We start from the raw sequence: 11917 nt of genomic DNA, 5'->3' as shown, positions 1-11917 counted from the left end.
ACATTATTAAGTGACTTCTAGGCATTATAAACTCTACCTGAAAGTTCCTGACCCAACCCCCATCCTTACCCAACCTAGAAAGCTCTCCGTTTCTGTTCCCCTCCTGCAGAACTGCTGGCGAGGATGCTGGTGGAGTGTACCCATCCGTAGAAGACTCTCAGGAAGTGTGTACCACTTCGTTCTCCACCTCCCCGCCGTCGCAGGTAGGGAGATGTGTTCTGGGCTGCTGATGGTTACTACTGTGTGTGTGTGTGTGTGTGTGTGTGTGTGTGTGAAATTGGGTCCACGTTCACCTACACTCCAGTCCCTTTGGTTGTGTGAGGATTTGTTTCAAGGGTTGTGATGAACGACAGAGAGACTGACGCAGCACGTAATAAGCCCATAATCTTGCAGCAATCCTAGTCATAACCATCTTAACTCACCAAATTACAATTAGCCATTACCTTCCCGCCGATGACGTCCAGTTCCGTTGAAAATCAGTCACAAAATCAAATGCATTCAGATATCAGTGAGGTTCTGTAATCCACACCTGCTAATTTAGTGAGCTTCTCTGCTTAAGTGGTAAATTTGGTTTCTCATCATGGAAAGAGCCCCAAAATAGCCAGTACTTACTTAGTGAAAAATGCCGGTAAGAAGCTGGGCATGGTAGCGCACGCCTGTAATCCCAGCACTCTGGGAGACTGAGGCAGCGGTCTCACAAGTTCCTGCCCTGCATGAACAACATAGAAAATTGGCATGACCCTTGTTTTAAAATAAAAAATAAGGAGAAGGCTGGGGGTTTAGCATTAGCTTTAATCCCCAATACCAAAACAAAGCAAAAAAAAAAAAAAAAACAGTGAGAAACTACTGTGTAGCTTTTATAATGACAGACATTTGCCTTTCTGTATTCTCTATCTCAGTATTCTAACCAGCAGCCTTACCATTAATCAATTACCATTAACCCTTACCATTAATTAAATCATCAATCAATAAAATGTGGCCCCAAAATGTGAGCAGCTGCCCCACAGGAAGCTTCTCGTGGTCTCGTCTCACAGGCAGGAGCCAAGGACCACTGTGCTAGGCACCCCTTTCCTGCTGCTGACTGTTGCAGGGCCGCTCCCACCCCTTGCCTCCAGCTCCCTCTGTTCCCTGCCGGCTCCATCATGGGCTTCTTCCACTTTGTCTCATCAGCCGGTTTCTTCTAGCCCTGCCCCCATTCTGCACCTTAAACCATCCTCCATGCTTCTCTTTCGCCTTCGTTGTGGGTATGACTCATTCATTAGCTCTCTAATTTCTTTAGTTATAATTTTTAATTGTGGAAATATGTAAACTTCTCCATTCTGGGTTATTTTGGAGGTACCATATCGAAATCATGCCTCTCCACTGTTTCAAAAGCAGTAGTTGCCAGTGTGTTGGTGCATGCCTGTCACCCATACCTGCCAGGAAGATGAGGCAGGAGGATTGCAAGTTCGAGGCAAGCCTGGTCTCTCTTAGCAAGACCCTAACAAAAGAGCTGACAGCTGGGCATGGTGGCACACACCTGTGATCCCAGCACTGGGGAGGCTGAAGCAGGAAGATCGGGGCTGGGGATTTAGCTCAGTGGCACAGCACCTGCCTGGCAAGTGCAAGATCATGAGTTCGATTCCCGGTACCGGAAAAAAAACAAACAAACAAACAGAGTTAAGGATAGAACAGCAGGGCCCCATGTGATCCTCTTTTCCATAAGTAGCTGTGAAGTCCTAAGGCTTTTGAGCTAGCCATGTGTTGCACCCTTGTAACCCGAGCTCTTGAGAAGCTGAGGCAGAAGGATTGTGAGTTTGAGACCAGCCTGGGCCATCTAGTGAAATGTTACCTCAGAAAGAAAAGAATCGGAAGAGTTCTGAAAGGGCCCTGCTTTTCCTCTGCCACGTTGTCCCCCACCACTGGGGACTACGAACCCGCAGGCACGAACGCAGACATGCACCTGCCTCTCGTACCTTCTCAACTTGGCCTCCCCCCGGGTCAGCGCCGGCTTCTGAGGCTGGGTCGGTCTGTTCTTGCAGACTGTGGGCCCCGCCCAGTGCCCCGCGCCTGTCCGTGGTCGCCCTCCTGCCACGCGCCTTCGAACCCTGCCCACTCACAGCGCACTAGTGCTCAGGTCAGGCTTCTTCGCTTCGCCAGGTCAAACCCTCTTGAGCTCGCTCGCTCTCCCCGCTGCTCATCTGGGAGATGCGTGTCGGTGCGCCCTGGGGTACACGTCACTTCCGGGACCCTCCACGCTGGCCCTTGGGAGCTGGAGTGCCCCGGCCACCCTCTCCCTCCCGGGTCCCACTCTCCCTCCGGCCTCCCTGCTGCCTCTCGGAGATATTTCGTGTCTTTCTCAAGTCCCTTTTCTTTTTTCTTCTCTTGTGTTCCTGTCTGTGTGTGTGTCTGTGCACAGTGTGTGTTTACTGTCACAAAGGCACATTTTCAGACCCCTACTCCTGTGGTGACGGACACTCTGAGGGTTCCCATGGCAGGACTGGCCTTTTCCCATCAAGTGAGTTCATCATGGGCAGAAGGGGATTTGGCAGACCGCGAGCAGACCGCGACTTGCCCTCTCACCTGAGACCGAGCCCAGGTGGTGTGGTCTGAGCAGCCGCAGGCGTTCCGGGGAAGCATTCCGAGCTGCAGAACTGAGGCTAACAGGACACAGCCACAGCCCGGAAGCCCAAAATAGGGATTTGCATTTGTCCCTCCTTCTGTTATGTGAAAGATACATGAAGTTATTTATATCAATTTTCCAAATAAACAATTCAAGACTGGCCTTTCTTTTTTCGGTATAAATAGGAACCCACCCCTACCCAGGGGTGATGGGAGGGTGTGTTTAGAAAAGATGCCTTCTATTCCAAAGGGACCTCAAGGACAGAGGAAAAAATAGAATGGCTTTGGAAAAACGGATGACTTTGGCTGCAAGTTCTGTCCGGGTTGTGGCCCGCAGATCTGCTGGGCTCAGAATGGAAGTATTAGCTGCACCCTGGGGAAGGGGCCGCCAGGAGTTCATCTGAGGCCTCTGGAGCCTTGGAGCCAGGGCTCCCAATCCTGGGGCGGACAGTCTCCGTGCTTCTCATCTGCAAGGGATCCAGAGGCCTGCCCGCCGCATTTCGTGGCCCCTTGCTGTGGGCCAGGGCAGGGATCCGTTCCTTCCCTCTCCTGGGGTTGTCTGTCCCCGTCTCCACGGCCTGTTTTCCTGCCTGTCCTCTGCCCCTCTGTTTTTCTCTTGCTCAGCTCTCAAGCTCTCGCCTTTCCTATCAGCCTGCTGTCCTGGGCCTTGGATCAGCTGACCTGGCTTACCCAGTAGTGTTCGCTGCTGGTCTAAACGTGCCACACCCTCACCAGGTATCTCCAGCTGGGGACGGGCTGCTGGGCCGCCTCCCCTGCCCTCTGAGGACACAGATGGCGTGCAAGTGTCCGGAATCAAAGAGGAAAGGACGGACTTCCCAGGGTTTCTCCCTCCCTGTCCCTGTGTAGTCATCACGCGTGTCTGCCAGCTCCCAAGTCCCAGAGAGGATAAGGATGTCTGCCCACCTGGTGGTGGCATTGGTCGTGGGAAGGCTGGAAGCAGCGCCACCCAGCCAGACCCTGAGGGTCCCCTGCTGCCTGACGCTGCTATCACTCAGGTGTCTGCATTTTCCCCACAGCTGATGGTTCCTGGGAAGGAAGGCGGGGTGCCTGTGGCTCCCAACCAGCCTGCCCACGGCTCCCAGGCAGACCAAGAGAAACTGGGGACCCACACCCCTTCTGATGGGGCCCACTGTGCTGCCACACCTTCCAGCAGGTGAGTCCCCATGGGGCGTGGCCGGGTGGGAGGGCCTGACGCACACAGGCTCAGCTGGACCCCAAATGGGGACTCCTGCAACTCCTCAGGAACCTTACCTTTCTCGGCCTCGGTGTGTAAGGAAGCTCTGCCAGCGGGAGACGGGGCTTGGTCCTGTCTGGGTCTTGCTCCACCCAGTGGAGATTGTCCGGTGTCTTTTCTTACCCCAGGCTCCTGCTGGAAGCAGTTCGTGGCCTGAGGATCAGAACAGGTGCTTACCACACCCTGAGGTCTGGGGCCAAGGTGCACCTGTGGGTGTGATTCTGTTTTTCTTTGAATTAGAGCCTCATTGACATTCTTTGGAAATGCCCATTTTTTCATTTAAAAAGCTTTTAAGTCGAGCCACAGTAACAAAGTGATACATTCTATGAAATTCAGATGAGAAAGGTAGTTACTAAGTAGGAAGTAATAGTTCTCATGTTTCTGCCTTGCAGAATTCACCACTGTTGGCCGGGCCTAGTGGTGCATGCTTGTAATCCCTGCACTCGGGAGGCTGAGGCAGAATTACTGTGAGTTCAAGGCCAGCCTAGGCTACATAGTGAGACCCTGTCTCAAATAAACAAGTCACTGCTATCACTTTTTTCAAAAAAGATGACAGGGTTCACCACAAAGCAGTATAGAGAGGGACTGGCCTGAGGTCGCCTGGGCTTGCCACACAGCTGGAACACGGGTGCACCCCGACTCCGGAGCACCTGTCCCTTCTTCCTGAGAGCTCCAGAGCTCTGCCTGGCCTAGCTGCTTCTCCTTGCAGTCGATGGCCCAGGGGATAACAAGATTGCCCTGCCCACATAGCAGAGCTGGCGAATCTCTTAGAGCCTTCAGTGAGAACAAACAGCCAGCTGTGGCGCGTGTGCCGTGGGCTCGCCCCCGCTGGATGAATGGTCTCGGCATAGGGATCCTAGGGTCTCTCCCATTGCCGCAGTGGGGGTGGCGGGAGGGTGATCGTTCCAGAAGATTTTTGGGGTGATTCTGTAGGAAATTCCTGGCTTTTCAGACTCCACCCTTTCTCCCTCGCCCCCAAGGTTGAATGATCAAAGGAAGATCTGTTAGTCATTTTACACTGCAGTTGTCTGAGTCTTGACCCCTGGGACATGTCCAGGAGTAGCTAATGGCAAAAAACCCTGCGGGGTCAGATTAGGGTCAGATGCGAGTCCCAAGCACACTGAAGCCTGGCCTGGTGCCTGTGGCTGACCCGACTGCTGCCGCAGTCGCTCGCACAGCCTTCCTGCCCACAAGGGTGCCTGGACTGTATGGCCAGCCGGGACGACCTCTCCAGTCTGCAGGGCCGGCAGCCACTGCAGAACCCAGGTCAGGGCCCAGTGTGCGCGTCGGTGTGGCAGGGGCAGGGCGCTGGTGTCATTCAGGGCTTTAGAGTGGAGGCCCGACAGGGCGGGGACAGGAGGTGAAGCACGGGAGGGCGCGTGGGGAGCTGACGGGGGCTCCAAGCGATGGTGCTGCTGGCCTCTGATTGTGAACAGTGCCGGTGTCCCTGGCAAGGTGAGGCTTGAGTGACGTGGTACTGTACGCTGCCAGGCCTTGTGGCGGCCTTAGATAGCAAAGAGGAAAGGGCAGCTGGACCGTGGGGTCTGCTGCATCATGGAACACTGCAGCTGCAGCTGTTTGAGAGCTGCTTGTCCCTATCTCTGGCACTGCGTGGTCATGGGTTTTCATCACCCGGCCTTTACTCAGCTATGCCCTGAAGCCTCTCGCGTGTCCCCTGCTGTCCTCCGCTTAAGTACATGAGGTGGTGCAGGGGGGCAGCCATACCACAGCCCTCTGTCCCCCCAGGGTGGCCGGGGGCCAATTCCTGCCCGAGAGGGTCGGCCCGGGGAAGCAGGTCATTGCGCCGAGTGTGGGTGACACCGCTTTGCTTTCTCCTCCAGTGAGGGCACCGAAACCGTCTCCAACAGCAGCGAGGGCCGGGCCTCCCCCCACGACGTCCTGGAGACCATCTTTGTCCGGAAGGTGGGGGCTTTTGTCAACAAGCCCATCAACCAGGTAGGACTCCTGTCCCTGCTAGGCCTGAGGGCAGGAACCTCGCAGTGGCAGCATCGTGTGTTGCACTGCGAGCCCGAAGCTTCCTGTGTCCGGGTGCCGTTGGCTCGGGCCTGCCTGAAGCTGGAGGTGCCTCAGCAGGCCGGGTCTTGGTTCCTGGGCTACCTCGGGAACTGCAGAGCCCACTTCCCGGGCGGGGTCCTCAGGAGCCCAGCCCCGTGCGCACCGTGGGCGTTTGTGGTGGGGGACGGGGTGGCGGGGACAGCGTGGTCAGCCTGTGCAAGTGTGGGCAGCACTCCTGGCAGCTGGCCGGCAGGGGGAGGGGAGGGCCAGGCACAAACGCTTCTCTCCCATGGCTCCATAGGTGACTCTGACGAGCCTGGACATACCCTTTGCTATGTTTGCACCCAAGAACTTGGAGCTGGAGGACGCCGACCCTATGGTGAGCACACCAGTGACTGGCAGTTTTACATAGATCGTGTGGTCGTCACCCATCTCCTGGGCCATGGTAGCTAAGTCCCCCACAGCCCGGGCCTCTGCGGCCAGCACCAGGCTCCTTATAGAATCCTCAGGTGTGAGCAGGGATGGGCGCCCAGCTCACAGCCTCCGTCCTAACTGCCTCTTCTGCACCAGGTGAACCCTCCAGACTCACCAGAGGCCGCCTCCCCACTCCACGGCAGCCTGCACTCCGAGGGCTCCAGTGGGGGCAGCAGCGGCAACCCGCATGATGACTTCGTCATGATCGACTTCGTAAGTTGACTGCGCCCCAGCAACGGTAAAGCTGGAGGTGTCTGTTGGGCTTGAGCAGGAGCGAGTTCCCTCTCCGGATGTGCTGGGCTGGGCTGGGCCGTATAGCCGAGGGTGTAAGGGGACTCTGCCCTGCTCCCCTTGGGGAGACCTTAGGGCCCTGGGAACAGTAAGGCATTTCCTGCCATGTCTGGTTAGCATTCAGCTCTCAATGGAGATTTCCCAGTGGTTCCCCTGGGGTCTTGTTCATGCCTGCATGGTGGCCTTTTGCTTAGGAAAGTTGTGTGACTAAGGGGACAGAAACGCTGCTGGGGAAGGAAGAGTGTCCCCAGGGTTAGAGGTCAGCAGTCCAGAAGAGCAAGGTGTAAAGAGTCCTCTCCCTCAAATGAGCCCACAACTGTCTTTTCCTGGATAGTCCCTGGAAGGAAACAGACTTGTTCGCAGTTTATTTTGGACTTCTCTTTGCGCTCCGAGGCAAGCTAAATGAGTATGTCTTATTTTTGAAGAAACCAGCTTTTTCTAAAGACGACATCCTGCCGATGGACTTGGGGACCTTCTACCGTGAGTTTCAGAACCCGCCTCAGCTGAGCAGCCTCTCCATAGACATTGGAGCACAGTCCATGGCGGAAGACTTGGTACGGAACGCCCCCACGGCCCCATTCGATGGTCACTTCTGTGCCACAGGCCGGACATTTCCGGCTGCTCCTGGCGCCTCTCTCACCGGAAGGAGACGTGTGAGATGCGGGCTGCTGTCTCCTGGTCACACTGGGTACTCTCACGGTGCTGCAGTCGTTAGCTGGACTTGGCTCGCGCCCAGTTTCCTTTCTCTGCATGTTCTCGGCGTAACCTGCTCGCTCCTGTTCGAGCTGCTTTCATGGCATCAGGCTCTGTCACCTCCCAGCCAGGTGCCCGCTGTGCAGGGCAGAGGCACTCACGGTCTGAGAGTCTGTTCTGCCGTTGCTTGGAGCTGCAGCTCTTCTGGCGGCTCTCATGCACGCCCAGATATCCCCTGCCGACTGTAACGGCCACCTCTCTGCTCAGGGCGTTTCCGCTTGCGGCCTGTGAAGGCAGACGAGCGCCCTCATAACCACAAACGGGATGCCCTGTGCCTGAGGTGTCGCCGTCCCCCTGTATGAGGCAGGTCTCTCCCCTCTGCCAGTAGAGGCCTGGGAGTGGCTGCCCGTGGTTTGGTTGGACAGAAGGCTACGTGTATTAATAGGAACAGTGGGAGAGGCACAGTGGCGGTCCTCTTACTGACAGGTACTGGGACTGCCCCAGCACCCCGCGTTTTCTTTCCCTTTGGCTACGCTGGGAATGGAACCCAAGGCCTGGTGCCGACTTGGCGACCATGAGCCACACTCATTCTTTATGAATCTTCAGTTGTCCTGAAAGGGAGGTTTTCTTTTTTTTTTTTGAGATAAGGTGTCCTTGTGTAGTTCAGGGTGGCCTTAAACTCACAGCAATCCTCCTGCCTCAGCCTCCCGAGTGTTGGGATTACAGGCCTACACCACCACGCCTGGCCGAGGCAGGTTTTCTTATCCCAGCCCACAGAACAGAAAGCCAATCCATGCCGGCATAACTTGCCTGTGGCCACACAGCCAACTGAAGTCCTGATCCCAAAGGGTTTGGCTCCTGAGTTTCACTGTGTGCCCCAACTGTCCCTCCTGTCATGTAACGTGCACGCAGGAAGACATGGGTCCTGTGCGCTCACTGTGTCCTCAGCCAGAACCACCAAGTGCCCAGCCCCACCTTGGTGTCTGGGCCACGCTAGGTTTCGAGGCTGGAGAGGCTCCACACCCCTTCTGTCGCCCGCTGTCTGTCCCGCTACGGCTCTCATGTGCTGTCACTCTCGCCCCCGGGCTGGTGTGAAGATGCAGGTGCCCAGGCCTCCCAGCCCTGCCCAGGTGGTGCCCTGGGGCTGTCCTGTTCCTCTTTGGGGATTCTGGGGCCCGGAGAAGGGTGTAAAGAAACTTTGCTTAATTCAGAGCGCTCTAAACTTGCAGTGCTATGTAGTTTCAGTCTGATGTGTGCCGTGGATATTTCCGGTTAAGCTCGGTGCTAAGCCCTTCTGCGTGTGGTCTGTCTGCCGTGTCACTGAGTGTGTGACCCTCGTGGATTCCCCAGGCTGTGTGCAAAGCAGATGGACATGTCCCTCCCCATCCTGATGCCCGTGCAGCTGGCCTGCCTAGAGCCCTGCCTGTGTCCCTGGGACCGGGTCAGTGGCCCAAATAAGCGGTTCTCTTCTTCTCCCCGACAGGATTCCTTACCCGAGAAGCTGGCTGTGCACGAAAAGAATGTTCGAGAATTCGATGCCTTTGTGGAAACGCTGCAGTAAAAGTAACCTCCAGTACCAGCAGCAACCCCTTTCTGTGGTCCCGGAGGCCAGAACCGCGCCTGTCCCTCCCGCTGCTCCCAGCCAGGTGGACGGCAGGACGATTCCCCGGGGCAGCCCGGAAGCCCCAGCTCCGCACTTCCTAGAGACCCCCCCACTGGCCTTGGAGAAGGAAGACCCTTTGCAACAAGGGCCGCAGCAGGGCCGTCTCTGCACCCCGCCTGTCGCTGACTGTGTCACAAGGGTGTTGTCCACTTCTGCCTCCTGCCTGTCTGTCCAGGCCATCAACCACTCGACATTCCCACTGGTGGCCGAGACGGTCCAGGCAGAAAGAGGAAGCGGGCAGTGCTGGGAGGAAGAGGGGGTCTTGGGGTTCTCTGTCTCCCCAGTTCCCAGGGTCGGCTTCCTCTTGCTCTCTGCCCCCGTGCCTGTGTTTCTGGCAGTATGATAGCCTGCCTGCCCACGGTGACAGCGCCAGCACCAGCCGTACCTAGGGTGCCTGGTGAGGTTGTGCCACCTTGGACCGTCGAGCCAGCCCCTCCTCGGGGTCTGTGCACCCCTGGCGGCTGCCTGTGCCCAGCTCCTCAGCTCGCAATCCCGCGTCCCCAGCATTGTCACCCAGAGTCCCAGCAGAGCTTCTTCCTCCCCTTTGCGGCTCCTTGGTTATAGGAATGGTAAATATTTATTACTTTCAGAGAAATCAGATATTTTATAGAGGAAACCACTGGAAGTGGCTATTTTCCTCCTGGGGCGGAGGCCTGCCGCTCAGGAGCATCCCCAGAACCTGGGCCGCCGCTCCCAAGGTCTTCCTGTGCCTGCGCACAGGGCAGGAGCCAAGGACGGGAGCCAAGATGGGCCAGCAGAGAGCAGAGCGACCCCAGGTCAGGATCGCGGCGTCCCTGATGACCACAGGTGTCCTGGCGAGTGCCCGGTCTCTCAGCGCCTCCACAGCAGCTGTGTCAGTTCCAGCAGCCCAGACGTCTTGGGTGCTACCGTGAGGACCCCAGAGCTGTGCCGCTGTGGTACCCAAGCACGTTGCCTGTGCCTCTGTGGCTGGAGCGCCTTCTGCTCCTACTGCAACTTGGGCCTGGCCGCCGCCGCTTCCTGGAATCTAGGTTGTGACGCTGCCCTGCGCTGATCCCCCGTTGAGAAACGAAAGCTGGACCGGCAGCTAACTGTTGCCCTTAAAGTACCATCACCTGAGCAGGTCAGGTGCCTCGCCTGCTGCTCTCCCGGCCTGCCCGGCCTCCCGGCCAGGTGTTGTGGCAGCAGCTGGCAGGTGGCCCTGGGTTGCTTTGTCAGTAAACTGCATGTGACAGCGTCCCTGCTCTTGAGGCTGGCTGAGGCGGAGCAGACTCAGGGGAACCCTGGCTGTGCCTGCTTCTCCTGCCACAGGGAAGTGCCCTGGGCGGTGGCCAGCTGGCCCTCCCGCCTCAGCCCGGGTGTGTCCGTGGCTGCCGAACCCATCAGATTCCCCAGCTGCAGCCTGGGCGGGGGAACCTGGTGCATCGCGGACGCCCCCATCTCAGCCGCCGCCCTCTGCCCGAGTCCTGCATGAAAAGCCTGGTCCTGCCATCCACAACAGTCTGCGGCCCCCCTGATACGGCCCCTGCGGGCCCAGCCTTTCTCCAGCTCCCCACCCAGGAAGCGGCCGGGGAGGCCAGGACCTGACCTCAAGCTGGGCCAGGAGGAGCAAAGCGACATCAAGGCTGGTCCTCGCCCTGAGCCCTGTGGACAGGGCCGTGCCTGTCCAGGCCAGGACCAGTCGTCTCTCTCCAGGTGGCTCAGCTCCTCCCCCTCCGGCCTCCTTGGGAAGTAGCTGAGCGGCACTTCAAACTGTATTCAGAGATTTCCAATAAAGGTTTTTCTGTACTTTAACATTTCTGGTCCTGCAGCTTGTCTGGACACCTAGGCCGGCCCTGTGTCACCCCCAGGCCCCACGGGAAGGGCAGAAGGGTTTCAGGGTCAGGCAGTGCGGTTGGTCAGGAAGCTTCCCGGAGCCTTGTTTTCCTCAAATGTTCCCACCACAGGGTTTTGTGTTTGAGTAGTGAGACCCAGTATAGGACACGTACTCCGTAATTTTTTTTCTACTAGGGCCTGACCCCAGGGCCTTCACTGAGCTACATCCCACACCTATTTTGATTTCTGTTGATACTTTGTTTTCAGGCGGGCTGTTACTAATTTACCAGGTATCCTGGGCTGAGCTCAAACTTGACTTCCTCCTGCCTTAGGCTCTCTGAGTGCTGGGACTACACGCGCACACAGTCGTATCTGGCTTGTCCTCAGTTCTTTCTCAACACTGGCCTAGGGGAGCAGGTGCTGGTGGAGTGACAGCTGTGACTGGGCAGCTGAGGGAAGGGAGAGGGACCGAGTGTTGCTTCCCTGGGCTGACCGACGGCAGAGGATCCGGGAAGAGCGCCGCGGGTCAGTCCGTGTGGCTGAGGGTGCCGATGGGCCCTAGCAAAGCCGGGTGTGCGTGTGCGTGCATGAAGCCAGGGCCTATGGTCCAGAGGCAGAGATGGTTCTGAATACACAGGGAAGTCACCAGTCAGAACTGGACACGGCTCTCAGGGCTTCCCTCCCTCATCTCTGGCAGGCTCCAGGACCAAAAGACAAAGCCTCAACTGAGCCCAAAGCCTGGTGCAGAGGAGACAGGGCCGGCCTGCGAGGGGCCGGGAGGTGTGCTTGTTACGAAGGGCCTGCGACCTTGCCCGTGCCAGCGGGCCTTACAGCCAGCTGCCACCCTTGTCCACCCGCTGGTGAGAAATGGTGGCAACACTGTTCTGGTGACCCCCTCCCGTGGGGATTCCCACTGAGCTAAGTGCTCGGCTGCCCGTGCAGTGCCTGTGCTCCACCCCTGAGACCTGCTGTCTCAGACGCCTTGTTAAAGTCACCAGAGGCCCCGCCAGAGTCCAAGTAAACAGCTCCTGCTCCTGCTCCCCTAGGCCCCCGCCTCCATGCTTGTCGCCCAGCTCAGAGCTGCCAGTGCCTCCTGCCCCGAGCTCCTGGTGGTTGTACAATGAACGACT

At 57.5% G+C, this 11917-nt stretch overlaps 1 protein-coding gene across 9 annotated transcripts in view; it reads left to right on the top strand.

Annotated features, from left to right (window-relative positions):
* Atg13 (autophagy related 13) overlaps positions 1-10766 on the top strand; it is a 33795-nt gene extending 23029 nt beyond the window's left edge. For 6 of the 9 annotated variants that reach the window (XM_005384014.2, XM_005384012.2, XM_005384011.2 and 3 more), the window contains 9 exons: positions 110-203; positions 2399-2497; positions 3226-3336; positions 3639-3775; positions 5698-5812; positions 6174-6251; positions 6443-6559; positions 7063-7191; positions 8814-10766. In XM_005384014.2, the coding sequence (XP_005384071.1) occupies positions 110-203; positions 2399-2497; positions 3226-3336; positions 3639-3775; positions 5698-5812; positions 6174-6251; positions 6443-6559; positions 7063-7191; positions 8814-8891 (958 nt within the window). In that variant the 3' untranslated portion in view covers positions 8892-10766. The remainder of the gene's footprint in view (positions 1-109; positions 204-2398; positions 2498-3225; positions 3337-3638; positions 3776-5697; positions 5813-6173; positions 6252-6442; positions 6560-7062; positions 7192-8813) is intronic. The other 3 variants (XM_013514205.1, XM_005384016.2, XM_005384018.2) reach the window with 3 other exon arrangements.
* The last annotated feature ends 1151 nt before the right edge of the window (positions 10767-11917 follow it).

Source organism: Chinchilla lanigera, unplaced genomic scaffold (genome assembly GCF_000276665.1).
Source record: "Chinchilla lanigera isolate Chin_1 unplaced genomic scaffold, ChiLan1.0 scaffold00021, whole genome shotgun sequence".
In the NCBI taxonomy this organism is placed as follows: Eukaryota; Metazoa; Chordata; class Mammalia; order Rodentia; family Chinchillidae; genus Chinchilla; species Chinchilla lanigera.
Note: the sequence above shows the minus strand (reverse complement) of the source record. Positions and strands in the feature narration are given on the sequence as shown.